This window comes from Physeter macrocephalus, chromosome 11 (assembly GCF_002837175.3).
Source record: "Physeter macrocephalus isolate SW-GA chromosome 11, ASM283717v5, whole genome shotgun sequence".
NCBI classification, from domain to species: Eukaryota; Metazoa; Chordata; class Mammalia; order Artiodactyla; family Physeteridae; genus Physeter; species Physeter macrocephalus.
The window spans coordinates 115,389,187-115,408,714 of NC_041224.1; the positions used below are offsets into that span (position 1 = coordinate 115,389,187).

General features: G+C 36.5%; 1 protein-coding gene across 2 annotated transcripts in view; it reads left to right on the forward strand.

Annotated features, from left to right (window-relative positions):
• The first annotated feature begins 493 nt into the window (after positions 1 to 493).
• Positions 494 to 19,528, forward strand: part of ARHGAP5 (Rho GTPase activating protein 5) — an 85,786-nt gene continuing 66,751 nt past the window's right edge. For both annotated transcript variants that reach the window (XR_008618650.1, XM_024133840.3), the window contains exons 1-2: positions 494 to 649; positions 13,129 to 17,016. Coding sequence is in view for 1 of the 2 variants with exons in the window: in XM_024133840.3 (XP_023989608.1) it covers positions 13,297 to 17,016 (3,720 nt within the window). In the remaining variant the exon portion in view is untranslated. The remainder of the gene's footprint in view (positions 650 to 13,128; positions 17,017 to 19,528) is intronic.

A 19,528-nucleotide genomic window follows, 5' to 3' on the forward strand; every position in this document is an offset into this window, starting at 1 on the left:
CGGAGGAAGAAGGGGGAGGGGCAGAAGCCAATGGGGGAGCCGGGACGCGAGCGAGGACGCGGCCCCGCGCGCTCGCTCCCTCCCTCCTTCTCGGGCGCTCGCGCCTTCCCAGGCTCCCGGGAGACGAGGGCAGGGGCGGGGCCCAGCCGGGCTCGCGGCGCAGGAGGCGTCGCGAGGTGAGGGCGGCGGGGGCGGGGGATTGTGGGGAGGGCACTGTGGCTGCGCGCGCGTGCGCCCCGTCGCGGCTGCGCCGCCGCTCCGCCCCCGGCTGGGTGTGTGGGCGCGCGCGCGCGGGCGCGCGTGCGTTCTGGCGGTGCGCGCCGGGAGAGATGCTGAGGTAAAGTTCGGGAGAGAGGGAGAGATCCGTCAGCGCGAGGGAGCCCGAGTGGCCGCCATTACTGAGCCCGGCGCGGCGGCGGGAGCCGGGGAAGGGGGGAGGGACGGGGCCGCCGCTGGTGGCGGGGAGGGAGGGAGGGTGGGTTACCCCTGAAGGGACGCGGCGCACGGTGAGCGCGCCGGGGAAGAGAGACGAGCAGAGAGTGGAGGAGGAGGAGGCGGCGGCGGGAGCGCTCCCCAGGAATGTCGCTGCCGCCGCCACCGCCGGGGCCGCTGCCGTTGAGGAGGAGATGGAGGAGACCGACGGTTTTAGGTAGGACCTTGCGACTCCCCGCTCCTCCGGGCCTGCCGGCTCGCCCCTTCCCCGCCGGGGACCCTCCAGCCGCCCGCTGCCCTCTGTCCCGCTCGGTCGCCGCCGGTTGTAACCAGTTCGAGGGGCTGGGGCCCCGCAGCCGCCGAGGGTAGCCTGGCGCCGCGCTCGGTCCTCGCAGGCCGGGGCGGGGAGCGGCTGCCGCGGGGAGGATACGGGCGGTGTGAAGGGCAGAGAGGCCGTTGGGGTGGGGGCGCTTTCTCCACAGGTGACGGGGCAGGGGTCGGCGGAGGCCTGGTGGCGGCCGGGGATCGCGCGGGCCCCGCCGGGTGTCAGCTCTCGCCCGCCGCCCTCACTTGCTTTGGTCTCGGTGCGTGGGGGAGGAAGGTGGCCGTGTCTGTTGCCCGGGTGGCTGCTGTTAACGAGTTCCACCTGGAAGGGGGAGAGGGGGTGGGCGCATATTCGCGGAGACACAGTCCTCGTTGCAAACTTGAGCGTCTTTCTGGGGGATCGGCCCTTTCACTTTTTTCCCCTAGCTCCCCCACTCCTCCCTGGGTTCTGTTCACCAATTTCCCGTCTGCTCCTAAAGCTCGGGGTAGGATATGAGAAGTTGCGCTGCGCAACCAAAACACAAGAGTCCTAAGGGTTGACTGCGACTGGGTGAGCCTTTGATACTGAGTTCTCGCTAGAATAACCTCTAGATTCTCCCAGTTTCCACTAAAGAAAAGTATCGGGGTGGGGGTGGGGAGCTGCGCGGGAGCGCGCGCGCACTTATCCACACATAAATACACTCACTCCTTCACACCCTCCCTCTCCAACGTTATTAGAAATGCAAGTGAGGTGGACGCTCTGGGTGCAGCTGAGGCTGAAAGGTGCTCGGAAGTCAAGGCAAACTATCAGGACGTTTAGTAAAATTTCGAGAAAGTTGTAAGGGAGAAGCTTATGCTTTTACAATATGATAGAAATCCAGTCTGGGGCCATGCTGAATATATGGGAATTTAAATGTTCTAAATTTAGGCCAAAATAGGCATGCAGATGGTGTGTACGCGCGTTTTTAACTTTAAATTCCCAACGATAATTTGCTTTTGCCTTTGTGATTGGTAGGAAACGACATCATCCTTTAAAAAGTGTTCAGGTATAAAACAGTGAAACACATCGCTATATTTACTGATTTTTGCTTATGCTGTCTTCTACAGATGTTGGGGGGGCGGGGTTTGTCGACTCCACTTAAAACAAATCCAAAACCAGTATTCAATTTGAATAGTATATTAGGGAGTGTTTATTTAGATTGATGTTCTCCTTCATTTCAGGGCATATTTCTCTAAGTCTCCATTTAAGATGGTTCTTATAACAAAAATGTGATCTAGATTCAACTCTTAAGAAAAATATTTAGTTAAGTAAGATATGTTAATAAAATGTGTTTGGAAGTGTTTTGCTGTCAATTCCAGTTTATTTGACTTTAATGTGATAAAGCTGTACTCTTATTTAGTATTTTTAGATAGACATACTGACCATATAGGTAACCTGCTAGACAGTTTCCAGATTAAGGTTTTGCTTCCATTTTAAATTGCTTTCTCATTTTTGGCTTTTTCATGTGTTCTTTGTAATTGACTCACATTTCTTGTATCTGTAGTATCAATAGATCACAGGAAGAGACTGGTAAATGCAGATCACCTAAAACTTGCATAGGCCTTGGAGCATATGACTAAACATACATGACTGAAAAGCTGTGAATACCTGTGCATTTAACTTTCAAGAAATAGCACTATTGATCAGATGGACTTAAAGCAAAAATTAGAGCAGTACAGGTGACTAGATAACAATCGATTTGGTTGTCATGTGTAGGCTACATTTTTTTTAAACCCACCTCAGCATGTCTTATTTTACCATTCTTTGTACGTTAATTGTAAGAGCACTGGGGAATGGGGTGTGTTACACTTTGATAAGAGAAAGAATTGTCACAGAATCTGATATCTTTATCAATTTTTTAGCACCCCTCCCCCACATTTAAATTACTTTAGCCATTTAGAAATTGTATTGCAAAATTAATATCTTACTTCTGTCACGTGGTACTTATCCTAAATGTTTTCAAACCATGCCCCCACCCCCATCTTTTTATCTTTGAAAGGCAGATTTAAATCTGCACACTTGCTCTTTTGGAGAAAATTATTTTGACCTTGAAAGTTAAGATTTTTTAAGGAATAAAATACTGTACTTGCATTCTTTTTTTGGAATTGAAGTTGTGGCACAGCTTAGAATAATAGTTTTGTAACTCACTTTTAAATTGAAAAAATATTTCTCAAGAAGAGCTTACTAAACTTTTACGTTTTCATCATTAGCAGGACTTAAGGTAAGTGTTGCCTTTAGCATTCACTTCTTAAATATGAAATGGCACAGTAGAGATTTTCTTGGTAGCTACAGAATGTTTTAATTTTCACAACTTCAGTTTCCATAGATATTATTTTTAAAACTATTTATTTGGGCTAATTTTTTCTTTGCCCACCAAGGAAGGGTACAGGTAATATAGTTCACTCAAGAAGCACTGTATAGGGTTCTGATTTAGTAATGTCTTATGTTCCTAAAGGATGTTTGTAAAATACATTTGAAGTACACCAAGGGAATTCGGCTTTTTAAAGAACTGTGAAGAAACTTTATAACGTGATCCATTATTTGGTGACTTGAGTAATCAAGCTCCTCTTTGTTTAAGTGAAGGTTGTTGATAATTTTCTCAAACTCGGAAAATTAAGAAAAAATAGTTCAGTGCTAAGAATTTTAAGTATGAACTTTAATTGGTTTTCAAATTCCGTTCCTTGGATCCCTTATGGATTTTTGCTGGATGTCTTGAAACTTCCTCTGATACTCCACCCTTCAAAACCAGGGCAGCCTTTATTTTTGTCTATTAAATGTATTAATACTTAAATATAAAAATTCCTTTGAAAAAAAGAAATCATCTGTATTAGAAATTTTTTGAAAGCCTCCAACTTGTATTCATTAATTCAGATTATCTTTTTTGGCACTTACTATGTGCCTGGCCTTGGGGGTACCAAGATAAGTTGGTAGTAACTACCAGGAATAAATAGTTACAAGTACTAAGATGCGGAAAAGAGAACCACTGTTTCTGTCAGGGCCTCTTTGGGAAACCTTTGTAGAAGAAGCATTTGAATTTGGATGTTTTGACTGCAAATAGGAGTTTGAATGTAAGAGAGACAAAAAGGTTTTTGTTTTTGTTTTCACTGTATTTTGGAGGTTGACTGTCCACAATTCCTTAGATTTGCAGTCAGATAAAATAAGTTGTTAATATTTGGTCATGTCTGTGTGTTTTACTCCTTAGAATTAGACTGTTGGGAAAAAATTATGCATAACTTTGTAATTTTAGGGTTAAAGTATGATTGGTATGTTCCATTTAGTTAGATTCTCAAGCTTTTCATCATGAAGAGTTAATGGAAAGGTGAATTTTTATTTTTCTAGCTTCATATTAGATTTAGTCTATTTTATTATCCCTGACCAGTATTTTATTGAGCAACTAGGCACTGTGAGTGATACAAGGAAATAGAAAATATTGCTCCCTTAAAAGAGCTTACAGTTTTGGTGGGGAGTGAGCTTGACAATTTAATAGTTAAATGCCAGTTAAAAATAGAGTAGAAGAGCCATATACAAAGTAGTACCTATTGATTTAAAAATTGGTGTAAAGGAATTTAGATAAAGGAGATGTCATTTGGAAGTTGCCTAGGATTGGGATGAGTGAGAAAAAAAGACATTAAGTTAATGACTCTGTGGACCCAAAGCACAGGGGAAGTGTGGATAAATTGACAGGTGAGGGGAAAATATAAGGTAAAAATGTAAGAGCATCAGTTTGTATGCTGTGAGCCAAATTCAAGGATTGGGGAAAAGTGTTAACAAGATTAGTAGGAGGAGTAATCGGGAAATAAACAAATTACATCTGCATTACTGTCCTTGTTATTATATTTGGCATTGTCAAACATCCTTGGAAAATTCATTCTTTGGTTTCTGTTGAAGTATATAGTTTGTTCATTTTCTTCCTAGTGATCCAATATTGTGATCCAATATTTTACGTTTCTTTCTATACTTGCCCTTCCAGAGTCAGGATAATGTATCTCTTTTTATTTGCTCCTTTATTTTTATTTTGGTTGATTACTAAAGAGAAGGTAGAAAATTAACATTCCTATGATCTGGGAAACTGAGATCCAGATTTCTACTCTTCTCTGTAAGTTTGTAAATCTTTGGATGCTTGTTACAGAGTATTAAATCAAATGGTCTCTTAAATAATTTTCTAAAGTTTATGATCTTGAAATTGATGTTACTGATCTTGACTTTGCCTCATTTCATTTCTGTATTTTCTTTTGTCTTGGTAGTACTGTTACCTGAAACTCAAGTGATAGCACCATCTGTTGCTGAGACTGATTAGTTTTTCTTTAAGAAACATTGACTCATTTGTCTTTATTTCTTTTATCTAGCAGCCAGTCACCAAGATCTTTGTCTTGGACTGCTCTTTTCAGTTCTGTGATAGTTCAGGTGCTTTCAAGCCTCTAGTATATGTCCATCTCTTGGGCATTGTGCCCTACCAAATCCAATTTTGTATTCTACGTCTAATCTGGAATGGCTTCTTACTGCTCATTACAAAGTCTAACTCATGTTTGCCCTTGAACGCCGTCTACAGATCTTATATCTTCAGAAATAAATAAGAAATAAGTTTCTACTTTCCAACATGACAGCTGTGCTCAACCACTCCACCCTAATCACACACCAGAAAGGACTTCTTTTTAAAATCCAAATCCAGTCTGTTTTCAGAGTTTACTCAGATCCTTTAATCTGTAGCAGGGGTCTGCAGATTATAGCCTCTGGGCCAAATCCAGCCTGCTGCCTGTTTTCATTTAATGGCTTTTTACATTTTGAAATGGTTGAGGAAACAGTTAAAAGAATAATATTTTGATATATGTGAAAATTATATGGAATTCAAATTTCATTGTCCATAAATAACCAATGATCATTTTTGTAAGTATTTTCTATGGCTGTAATATTTACTGTCTGGCCTTTTACAGAAAAAGTTTTCCAAGCCCTGACCTATACCAATTTGTACTGATTTTTCATTTCTTTGAATTCCTATTATATTTATCAGTTCCATAGTATAACACACTGCCTATGACTCCTCAGCTATGGTACTATATATAAAGCTTCTTAAAAATAGTGGGGAAAGTGTTTTTCAGCCCTTTTTAAAAAATCCATACCTCCTTTTTAGTCTATACCCCTTTTTGAGATTCTTATTTGACCACCTAATGTTCCCATAATTAAGAATATTGTTAAACTTAATATAGTTTGTTTTCCCTCCTGTGTAACATTACAATAACAAACGTTAAATTATGCCCCTTCCCCCTGCTTTTCAGTTCTTCAAAGTGAGAAGAAAGGACTCAGACCCTGGAAGGGAGCATATTCATAGCCTGGCTTAGTGGACTTCCCTATACATACCTTTGTACCCTCAAAACTTCTGACATAAAGCTAAGCAAATAGTAGCTAAGCACAGTATGTACTTAATGGGTTGCTTTCGTAAGTTGATGTAAATGAGGTTACTGTTGGTTCTTCTGTTTTCATCACAGAATAAGGAAGTGGACTAGGAAGAGTTTAGAATAACTTTGACACCACGTTCTCAGAGACAACATGTTGTTAGAGGAAAGTGTGGATTAAAAACAGGATAGGCAGTTAATCTACCTAGGGAATAGTTTACATCATTGCTTTTCAAATATTTTCTGCAATGAAACTTTTTCAAACAATAAATCCTTGAAATATCAAAAGATAAAAATGGATAAAAGCAGAATTACCTTTGCTGAGTAGGTTTTGGGGAGATCTCAGAGTACTGCCTACTGAGACCCTTCTGGAAGGTACCCTTCGGGCTTAATGTTTATAAACCCATAATTTGTTAATGAGCAGACTAAAGATCTTGGAAAAAATACTGGACTTTTTATATTAGAATATTCTGCTGTGCTAAACTTTATGGACCCATAATAGTATGTGATTTTTGTTAATTGTGACTACGAATATGACTTCAAGATTGTCCAGTGGTTTGGGATCCGAGTCTGGAGATTGATTCATTCAGTCATTGAATACTTGAGCACCCACTGTGTGTCAGGCACTGATCTGAGTGCTAGGAATATGGTAAAAAACAAAACACAATCTCCATCCTAACAGTTTATCCTGAATCTTACCAAGATATGCTTCAATAAAGACTAATTCATAGGAATGATGACTTTAGCATTCCTTTCAACCTTAAGATAGTGTGCTTATGTGGTACAACCCTTGGTCAGAGAAAACATGGAATATGATTGACTCTCCTACAGGTGTTAACATCGTTTACTTAGCTATCTTTTATATGTTAAAATGACTTTTTCATTTCCTCTTCTAATTTTTACAGCATATATTTGTCATTGAGAATTAGCAACATTAAGAAAAGTATATTTTAAAGCAATATTATGCCATAGTCATCTTTTAGTATACAGTTGATGTTTTTATTCTCAAACTATTTTAGATAAGTTTACCTAAGATTGTGAAATATATGATCACCTTTGGGCTTGGATCTGCTTCTGTCTTGAATATTTGTTTATTTAAGGGATATTTTCTCTATTTGACTTAAAGAAGATGGAGCACATAATTACAGAGCTGCTGCTTCTGCGTAATTAGGTCTTTGAAATGTTTTCTGTAGTAAATAGTTGTGATTTAAAAAAATTTTTAGGTGTCAAAAATAAAAATTAGATGATTATTCTGGCTGAATACAGGCATACATTTTATTGAGCTTTGCAGATACTGTGTTTTTGCTCATTGAAGGTTTTTGGCAACCCTGTGTAGAGCAAGTCTATAGACACCATTTTTCCAACAGCATGATTTTTTAATTAAGGTATATACATTGTTTAGACATAATGGTATCGCACACTTAGTAGACTACAGTATAGTATAAACATAACTTTCATATGCACTGAGAAACCAAAAAATTCATGTGACTTACGTTATTGTGATACTTGCTTTCTTGTGGTCTGCAACCAAACCTGCAATATCTCTGCGGTATGCCTGTACAGTATTATAGATTATAGTTAGTCTTTATTCTGATGGCTTAATTTTTGACAAAAAATTTGGGGACCTTGAATATATGTATATTTTCTCCATAAATAGCTTTAGAAAATCTTTTAGTTTAATAAATCATGGCACCTATTTAGTAAACCTAACATGCTTTACTTTTTTTTTTAACCAAAGATTTAAGAACATTTGATTTTAATATTTATTAGCATTCATGCATTTGTTGAATAGCTACTATGTGGGAAGGACTGTTCTGGGCTCTTGGGAGCCCAGATGATGGAATGAACAGATTTGTGCCTTTGTGCATCTTTATTAAACCTGGAGTGGGGGCAGGGAGAGGGATAGAGTTAATGACAGATAATAAAGAAGTAAGTTGGTATAGTAAGTTAGGAGGGTAAGCAAAGGGAATTTTGGGAGTATTAGGAAAAGTAAGTGCAAAGGTAGGAACATGTTTAGCTTATAGAGCAACAGTTCAGGGTTTCTCACTGTGACTGGAATAGAATAAGAATGGGGAGAATAGTATGAGAGTAGGTCAGAGAGTAAGATAGGGCTGGAGAAGGTAGATCTTGTAGAAAGCCATTGAAAGGACTTGGCTTTCACTTTTAGGAGCCACTGGAGAGTTTTGAGCAAAGGAAAGGAAGGGTCTGACTTACTTTTTAAAAGAATTAGTCTGGCTGCTCTATGAACAGAGTGGGGAAGGGGAGCAGGAGTGGAAGCAGAGAAATTAGTTTAGAAGCCTTTGGAATAATCCAGGGCCAGAGATGACAGTGGAATGAGATCAGAGTTATAGCAATAAAGGTAGTGAAAAGCAATAAATTCTGGATGTATTTTGAAGATAGGGCCAGCAAGAATTTCCTGACACAGTATGGTAACTTAAAAGTGTAAAATAGTTTTAAAATATACTTTTTATTGATTAATGAGTGCAACAGTTTTGTGAAAAGGTACATAACAAAATTTAGTTTAAATCCAGAATTACTAAGAATCTTTTCAGTTTCCTAGATCCCTTGTAGAACTTAAAAACATTTTTTTTTACAGAAAACCACTTCATGTTATTAAAACTCCATTAAAAGGAGCATGTTATGTTTGAATGGCTTAAAATAGCTCAGAAAACTTAGTTGTAGAGATAACTTCATTGCAGCAGACAACTGTAGGACAGTTCCACTCAAAAATTGTACATTGTCATTAATTTCTGTAAGGATGCTTAATCTAAACATTTCCTTGAAGTGAAAGTTTATAGGATAATCTTAAAGGCAGGATGAGAATCTGCATTGCAAACTATTAAAAGCAGCACTACTGCTTAAGAAAGTAGATTGGTCATCAAGAGGCTCATCTTAACCCTGTAGCTTTGAGTAGGTCATTGTTTTTATCTTGGTTTTTTCATGAGCAAAAATCAGCATGATAGTAGATGTTAGAGAAAATAGGTATTTTTAGTTATATGAAAATTGTTATGTCAAAAATAGAAAAGATATATCTGGATTGACATAGTCAAATATTACCATTAAAAATATTTGAAAGGAATTTTGAAATTAAAATCAAACAGCCTGCCTATAGACATTGGCCATTAGCTTATTAGTGGGAACTCAAAACAAAAAAAACAAAAGGCATTCTTTTTTTTCTCAGCACAGAAGAAAAATTGCCTTGGTTAGTTAATGAGGGCAGTTTTGACTTGGATAGTGAGGGCCAGTGGATAATTCATGTATGTATAAACTATACAAGTGTCTGAAAGTAAATTTCTTTATAACCTATTACAGCCAATCTCATGAGAGCTGTCTTTCTCCCTTGAGGTGGTAATAGCATGCTCACTCAAACAAATGGCAAAATCTTTTTGAGGGTAGGATGGCAACAATTTTTTTTTTTCTGGTCTAGGATTTCAAACATTTTAAAAATCTGAAAACACTTTTATAAACTTTAGTTTCTGAGTTAAGTAAACCTGTAAATCAAATAAAGAAGACACTGCTCTGATGAAGAGTTGGAGAGAGCAACTATTTATTTGCCCAGCGTTCTTTCCCACCTCTAGATGAAAGAATTTTCCCACCAGAATTTGAAAATCACTATATGGTGACTCATGACATAAACTCTGGATCTGACTACAGAATACCAGCAGGTAGCCTGCCTGAGAGCATCGTTAGAAAAAAGAATATGGCTGTTCCTCACTGTGTCTAATTGGTAGTTTACTGTGAATTTGGTTTGTTAACCATAAATGTCACACAAAGCTACCTTATTTTTAATTTAAACTTCAGTATTTGTAATTCAGAGACTGCCACTAACAAATTAATTAGGATGTGTTGAAGCCTTAGTATTAAAAATTATCCTCAATATAATAGAGGGGTTTTTTTGTCTGTTAGATAAAAAGCCTTCCAGTTTACAATGACTGATGAAAGAGTGAAGACTTCGTGCCTCCACTCATATTCATTTACTTTTAAGGCCTTTTTCTTTCTGAAACTTTAAAAATTGATTTTGTGATAGTGTTTTTATTTCTGCTCTTATACTGTATAACTTTAGATAGAAAAGTATCTCAGTCTTTTGAGGTTTATGCTCTAGGAGAGCATGAATGATTCTTTTCATGTGTTTTGGTAAGTATATGTAAAAAATAGTAACAAAGATGTGACCATTATGACAAGGATTAGATTTGTAGTTGAAATTTTTCTGCAATATTCAGGTCCATATGACGTTGTATTGTTACCTTTCTGTTAACAGCTTTGTGTCTCTTACGCTGGAAAGCAGGGGACAGTCTTAAACTTCTTTGAATTGCTCTTAGTTTTCAGAATAGATGTTTATCTACCAAAGAGTTAATGAAGAGCTATATGTAGTTCCAGTGTTTGTACTGTTTAATGTAAAAATTCCCCAGAGTAATCACGGGTTATGTTTTCTTTTGATGTACATTTAAAAGGATATCTTCTGCAATTTTTTGCTTGCTTAGTAAGAAAGAAGAATAGACCTTGTATTCCACTGTGTTTTCAATTTTTTTTCTTAATTGTTAGTTATGAATCACTATGCTATTTTCACAAACTAATTTCCCTTTTTATCACTGTTTATAACTTTGTTATCCAGTTAGTTCACTGTTGTCTTTTCAGTAAATATCCGTTAAGTAGCCCAGTTTTTCTTTTATGCAATTTAGGTAAAGAATGTTAAACTTGATGCTAAGTGCAAATATTCAGTTTGATCACATTAAGATTTTTAAAAATTTTTACTTAATGAAAGAGAGTTAAGAGCATTGGGTGGGACTGCCCTAATTTCTTATACTGCTAGTTATTGTATATACTGCTGCCAGATAAATATTTGTAAGTCACCAGTCTGATCACATCATTTTTAATAAATCTTCAACAACTTCCTTGGTTCTAAGAATCAAATTTTAAAAACAGAACTTAGTATTTATTAAGCATTTTATTCTTTGCTAAGCACTTAACATTAAAGAAAAAATTAGTTCTTAAATTTGTATAGATAGGCAGCCCCATTTTATAGATGGGGGAACCATGTCTCAAGAGGTTTAGGGCTTTACTATTGTCATAAACTAGTAAATACTAGGAGTTGAATTTGAAATCAGTTCTATTTACTCATGGTTTTCTACTACTTATGTTGCGCCTTCAACATGGCAATATTTTATTTATTACCAAATTGAAGCTAATAAACATTTTGCTTGAATATCAGTTGGCTGATATTGTTAAAATTAATATTTGGTTGAGGCTGATAGGATAAACTTAGAGAATACAAGAATAAATCTGAAATTTTATTTTAAAATATTGTACTAGAAATATTAGAATTTTAAATTTCAAGAATAATTTCTCTTTACCATTAGTTGTTAGTATAGCAGATGTGCAGCACAACCTAAATAGATGTTTACTTGCAATTTTGAGGGTAGTGGAGAAACCACATATTGGGGGCAGGTAGTGGTTCTTTTCTTACCTTTCTTTTATTTCTTTTCTCATGGTCTTTTTATTCTTTTATTTTGTCTGGATTGAAGATAATTTTCACATATGTTGATGTACATGACTGGATATTTTCCTTGTGAAATTTTGATGTGGTAGAAATGTTGTATTGCTTTTCCTTCAACCTCAAAAGAATGTGAAGAATCTCCAAATAAAAACCTTCGTAAGAGACTGATTCATTGCTTCCACACAAATAACTTAAATTACATGCAATTCTTAAAGTTTATTTGATGTTGGTATATCAAATAATTTAAAAGATTTTCTCAAATATATAATCATAAAATTCTTTAGCTTTGTGCTACTCAAAATGTGATCTCTGAGCTCTTTGTAAACCGGTTCCCCTGCATCGGCAGGCGGACGCGCAACCACTGCGCCACCAGGGAAGCCCCCTTGTGAAATTTTGATGTGGTAGAAATGATGTGTTGCTTTTCCTTCAACCTCAAAAGAATGTGAAGAATCTCCAAATAAAAACCTTCGTAAGAGACTGATTCATTGCTTCCACACAAATAACTTAAATTACATGCAATTCTTAAAGTTTATTTGATGTTGGTATATCAAATAATTTAAAAGATTTTCTCAAATATATAATCATAAAATTCTTTAGCTTTGTGCTACTCAAAATGTGATCTCTGAGCTCTTTGTAAATACTCAGAGGGAATAAATGCAGAAATCAAAAACATTTAGAAACAATTTGACAGTAATTTTGTGTCTCTTGAATCTAATAAGAAACTGGGACCTAGATTTTTTAAACATTTCATTCATTGTATTTTTAAAAATTGACTTACAGATATGAAATAAAAGTTGGTCCTTAGATCGTTTGAGAAGCATTGATCTAGTTAAACGCTATCATTATTTGTATTAACTGTTCATTTATTTCTATTTCCTTGTTTAAGTATATGAATATCCTTAATTGGTTTTAGATATAAAATTTGATAGATTTCACAGGAGTATGTTGAAGCTTCTTGAAAATTTTTTTTAATTCTAAAATCTTGCTAAATTCATATGAAATTCCATTTTCGGGAATAAGTTTTGAGGAACCATGTTATAGAAAGCAGATAGTTTTTTAAAGTTGTGAGAGAGTTGTTAACGCAACTAGTACGTTTTAGTTATCGTCAAACATAGCCAGCCTCCAATGAGAAAAGGCAGGAAAATTGAGGGAGGGGAAAGGACTAGTTGTTTCCTCAAACTCATAGGAAGAAGTAGAAACAAAATGCACATTTGGTTAAGAGGGTTTTATTTTAAAGTTTGTAAGATCACATTAAAATTTGTATTTAGTTTTTTTAGTTGTTAGATTTGCCTTAAATTTTGAGGTCATCTTGCATTTATAACAGTAAATCATAAACTGTCTTTGGTGATTTCTTAAAATACATGTAACATTGTTAACTTGTCTGGTGCTTTGTTATGAACATCTTTAATATGTATATAATTCGACATGTGTAATTCATGATTAAGACTTGTCCTTTTTCTCTTTCTTAGGAAGATGATCCATATGATCTTGAAGACCTTTCTGCACAGAAATGAGGGAAATACAAAGAACCAAATATTGTTCTGAAATTCGGGATCTGTATTTTGAGATGATTTTATTTTCAGAATGAGAAGTATATCTGGTTATCTTTATGAATGTAGAGACATGACAAGAGAGTTATGATGGCAAAAAACAAAGAGCCTCGCCCCCCATCCTATACCATCAGTGTAGTTGGACTCTCTGGGACTGAAAAAGACAAAGGTAACTGTGGAGTTGGAAAGTCTTGTTTGTGCAATAGATTTGTACGCTCAAAAGCAGATGAATATTATCCAGAGCATACTTCTGTGCTTAGCACCATTGACTTTGGAGGACGAGTAGTAAACAATGATCACTTTTTGTACTGGGGTGACATAACACAAAGTGGTGAAGATGGAGTAGAATGCAAAATTCATGTCATTGAACAAACTGAGTTCATTGATGACCAGACTTTCTTGCCTCATCGGAGTACGAACTTGCAACCATATATAAAACGTGCAGCTGCCTCTAAATTGCAGTCAGCAGAAAAACTAATGTATATTTGCACTGATCAACTAGGCTTGGAGCAAGACTTTGAACAAAAGCAAATGCCTGAAGGGAAGCTCAATGTAGATGGATTTTTATTGTGTATTGACGTAAGTCAGGGATGCAATAGGAAGTTTGATGATCAACTTAAATTTGTAAATAACCTTTTTGTCCAACTATCAAAATCAAAAAAACCTGTAATAATAGCAGCAACTAAATGTGATGAATGTGTGGATCATTATCTTAGAGAAGTTCAGGCATTTGCTTCAAACAAAAAGAACCTTCTTGTAGTGGAAACATCTGCACGATTTAATGTCAACATTGAGACATGTTTCACTGCACTGGTACAAATGCTGGATAAAACTCGTGGCAAGCCTAAAATTATTCCCTATCTGGATGCTTATAAAACGCAGAGACAACTTGTTGTCACAGCAACAGATAAGTTTGAAAAACTTGTGCAGACTGTGAGAGATTATCATGCAACTTGGAAAACTGTTAGTAACAAATTGAAAAATCATCCTGATTATGAGGAATACATCAACTTAGAGGGAACAAGAAAGGCCAGAAATACATTCTCAAAACATATAGAACAACTTAAACAGGAACATATAAGAAAAAGAAGAGAAGAATATATAAATACTTTACCAAGAGCTTTTAACACTCTTTTGCCAAACCTAGAAGAGATTGAACATTTGAATTGGTCAGAAGCTTTGAAGTTAATGGAAAAGAGAGCAGATTTTCAGTTATGTTTTGTGGTGCTAGAAAAAACACCTTGGGATGAAACTGACCATATAGACAAAATTAATGATAGACGGATCCCATTTGACCTCCTGAGCACTTTAGAAGCTGAAAAAGTCTATCAGAACCATGTACAACATCTAATATCAGAGAAGAGGAGAGTAGAAATGAAGGAAAAATTCAAGAAGACTTTGGAAAAAATTCAGTTTATTTCACCTGGGCAGCCATGGGAGGAAGTTATGTGCTTTGTTATGGAGGATGAAGCCTTCAAATATATCACTGAGCCTGATAGCAAAGAGGTGTATGGTAGGCATCAGCGAGAAATAGTTGAAAAAGCCAAAGAAGAGTTTCAGGAAATGCTTTTTGAACATTCTGAACTTTTTTATGATTTAGATCTTAATGCAACACCTAGTTCAGATAAAATGAGTGAAATTCATAAAGTTTTGAGTGAAGAACCTAGATACAAAGCTTTACAGAAACTTGCACCTGATAGGGAGTCTCTTCTACTTAAGCATATAGGATTTGTTTATCATCCCACTAAAGAAACATGTCTTAGTGGCCAAAACTGTACAGACATTAAAGTAGAGCAGTTACTTGCCAGCAGTCTTTTGCAGTTGGATCATGGCCGCTTACGGTTGTATCATGATAGTACCAATATAGATAAAGTTAACCTTTTCATTTTAGGGAAGGATGGCCTTTCCCAAGAACTAGCAAATGAGATAAGGACACAATCCACTGATGATGAGTATGCCTTAGATGGAAAAATTTATGAACTCGATCTTCGGCCCGTTGATGCCAAGTCGCCTTACTTTTTGAGTCAGTTATGGACTGCTGCCTTTAAACCACATGGGTGCTTCTGTGTATTTAATTCCATTGAGTCACTGAATTTTATTGGGGAATTTATCGGAAAAATAAGAACAGAAGCTTCTCAGATCAGAAAAGATAAGTATATGGCTAACCTTCCATTTACATTAATTCTGGCTAATCAGAGAGATTCTGTTAGTAAGAATCTACCAATTCTCAGGCACCAAGGGCAACAGTTGGCAAACAAGTTACAATGTCCTTTTGTAGATGTACCTGCTGGTACATATCCTCGTAAATTTAATGAAACCCAAATAAAGCAAGCTCTAAGAGGAGTATTAGAATCAGTTAAACATAATTTAGATGTGGTGAGCCCAGTTCCCACCAATAAGGATGTATCGGAAGCTGACTTGAGAATTGTCATGTGTGCCATGTGTGGTGATCCATTTAGTGTGGATCTTATTCTTTCACCCTTCCTTGATTCTCATTCTTGCAGTGCTGCTCAAGCTGGACAGAATAATTCCCTAATGCTTGATAAAATCATTGGTGAAAAAAGGAGGCGAATACAGATCACAATATTATCATACCATTCCTCAATTGGAGTAAGGAAAGATGAACTGGTTCATGGATATATATTAGTTTATTCTGCCAAACGGAAAGCATCAATGGGAATGCTTCGAGCATTTCTGTCAGAAGTTCAGGACACCATTCCTGTACAACTGGTGGCAGTAACTGACAGCCAAGCAGACTTTTTTGAAAATGAAGCCATCAAAGAGTTAATGACTGAGGGAGAACACATTGCAACTGAGATCACTGCTAAATTTACAGCACTGTATTCTTTATCTCAGTATCATCGGCAAACTGAGGTCTTTACATTGTTTTTCAGTGATGTTCTAGAGAAAAAAAATATGATAGAAAATTCCTATTTATCTGATAATACAAGAGAATCAACCCATCAAAGTGAAGATGTTTTCCTGCCATCTCCCAGAGACTGTTTTCCCTATAACAACTACCCTGATTCAGATGATGATACAGAAGCACCACCTCCTTATAGTCCAATTGGGGATGATGTACAGTTGCTTCCAACGCCTAGTGACCGTTCCAGATATAGATTAGATTTGGAAGGAAATGAATATCCTATTCACAGCACACCAAACTGTCATGACCATGAACGCAACCATAAAGTGCCTCCACCTATTAAACCTAAACCAGTTGTACCTAAGACAAATGTGAAAAAGTTGGATCCAAACCTTTTAAAAACAATTGAAGCTGGTATTGGTAAAAATCCAAGAAAACAGACTTCCCGGGTGCCTTTGGCACATCCTGAAGATATGGATCCTTCAGATAACTATTCAGAACCCATTGACACAATTTTCAAACAGAAGGGCTATTCTGATGAGATATATGTTGTCCCAGATGATAGTCAGAATCGCATTATTAAAATTCGAAATTCATTTGTGAATAACACCCAAGGAGATGAAGAAAATGGATTTTCTGATAGAATCTCAAAAAGTCATGGGGAACGGAGACCTTCAAAATACAAATACAAATCTAAAACCCTATTCAGTAAAGCCAAGTCGTACTACAGAAGAACGCATTCAGATGCAAGTGATGATGAAGCTTTCACCACTTCTAAAACTAAAAGAAAAGGAAGACATCGTGGAAGTGAAGAAGATCCACTTCTTTCTCCTGTGGAAACTTGGAAAGGTGGTATTGATAATCCTGCAATCACTTCAGACCAGGAGTTAGATGATAAGAAAATGAAGAAGAAAACCCACAAAGTAAAAGAAGATAAAAAGGTAAATTTAATTTATGGTTCATAATGTTTCTAAAGATGTTTGCTTTTGACTTTTAAAAAATTATTATTATTCTTTTAAACATCTTTATTGGAGTATAATTGCTTTACAATGGTGTGTTAGTTTCTGCTTTACAACACAGTGAATCAGTTATACGTATACATATGTTCCCATATCTCTTCCCTCTTGCGTCTCCCTCCCTCCCACCTCCCCATATCCTCAAGTCCATGCTCTAGTAGGTCTGTGTTTTATTCCCGTCCTACCCCTAGTCTCTTCATGACATTTTTTTCCCTTAGATTTCATATATATGTGTTAGCATACGGTATTTGTTTTTCTCTTTCTGACTTACTCCACTCTGTATGACAGACTCCAGGTCCATCCACCTCACTACAAATAACTCAGTTTCATTTCTTTTTATGGCTGAGTAATATTCCATAGTATATATGTGCCACATCTTCTTTATCCATTCATCTGTTGATGGACACTTAGGTTGCTTCCATGTCCTGGCTATTGTAAATAGAGCTACAATGAACATTTTGGTACATGACTCTTTTTGAATTATGGTTTTCTCAGGGTAAAAATTATTATTTTTTAAGAGAATGGATTTGACATCAATGAGAACTTAGGCTGCCTGTGTCATTCAGTGAATATAGACAGCTCTTTTAAATTTTCTGAGTATTTTGTGAGGGCAGATTATTTTTTGTTACTTATTACATTTTATTTACTTGTGCTTTATCTTATTTGGGGTGGAAGTTTGATTTCATATTCTTCAGCATAAAAATTCTAGCTGAATATGTGTATTCTCTCTGCAGAAGCTCAGATATAAAGTGATTTTGTTCATCTTTTTCTGTTTGTAAGCATCCCATTTGTCTGTTTTTCCCTTTCGATCTACCAGTTTTGCAATATTAATATGATACATTGACATAGCTTGTTTTATTGTGCTTTGCTTTTTGTGCTTCTCAGATACTGCATTTTTTTACAAATTGAAGGTTTTTAGCAACCCTGCAACAAGCAAGTCTTCATCAGCACCATTTTTCCAATAGCATTTGCTTACTTCTTACTTGCTTCCATGTTACATTTTGGTAATTCTCGCAATATTCCAAACTTTTAAATTATTATTATATTTGTTACAGTGATCAGTGATCTTTTATGTTGCTGTTGCAAAAAGATTACAGCTCACTGTTGGCTCAGATGATGGTTAACATTTTTTAGACTAGAAAATTATAGACAAAGATCTGGCAAGATTGATCAGATAAAAAGAGAAGGCATAAATCCTGAGAATGAAAAGGGGAATATAATTACAGATAGATCAGATTAATAAGATAATAGAGAATACTGTCAACAATTTTATGTCAACAAATTTGAAAGTTTAAACAAAGTTAAACTCCTTGACAAGAAAGCTTAGAATAATCCTGTAACTATTAAATAAATTATGAAGTAGTAGTTACATCTTGCCACAAAAATACCAGGCCCAGGTAATTTTACAGGAGACTTTTCAAGGAACAGATCATTCCAGTGTTCTAAAAATCCAGAAAATAGAATAGGAGAACACATTCTTTAATTCATTCTCTGAAGTTATCTATTCTTAATTCCAGAACCAGTCAAGGGTAATATTAGAAAGGAAAATTATAGTCCCATTTTACTTATGAGTGCACATGCAAAAATTCTAAATAAAGTTCAGGTCTACAGACCCTTAACTGCAATTTTGAAATCCAATAACCTCTGAAAACCAAAAGTTTGTTTAGAACTTGGCAGCATAGTCTGATTTACCCTGTTCTTGGTGGGAAAACCTGATTTGAACTAAGTGTGAGGCTACATATAAGCATTGTCTTATTTAGAGTGAATATCCATATAGTTCACTGCAAGTGTATTAATGTATTTGAATACAGGTACTGACCCACAGTTTGTTGGGGTTGTTACCTAATACACGTTTTTTGTACTGTACAGTAGGGATGATGACTAAAATTTTCTGAATTCTAAAATATCTTACCCTAAGGGTTTTACATAAGGGATTGTGAATGTATAATACCAAAAAAAAAAAATCCAACAATGTGTATAAAAAGCACTTGATAAAATTTAATTCATGAGAAAGCTACTAAATTATGAACAGATGAGAACTTGAGAAAAGGTACCTATAAATATGCAAACAAGTGAAATCTACAATAAGCATCATCCTAATTAGGGAAATGGATTCCCTTTTCAACCAGGAACAAGACAGAATGTACACACCATCACCACTTCCAGTTGGTATTATACAGAGATCCTAGTTAAAGCAGTAAGATAAGAAAAAAAATTAAAAGGATGAGTATTGGAAAGGAAGAAACAAAATTGTCACTCTTGGCTGATGATATGATTGCCTATGTAAAAGCCAAAAAGGATCTACAGATAAATTATTAGTATTAATAAAAGAGCGAAACAGCTCCATATAAGAGCAGTAATCATCAGTTGCATCTCTATACATCAGCAGTAAACAACTAGAAAAAATAATCAGAGAAGGCACCATTTATAAAAGCAT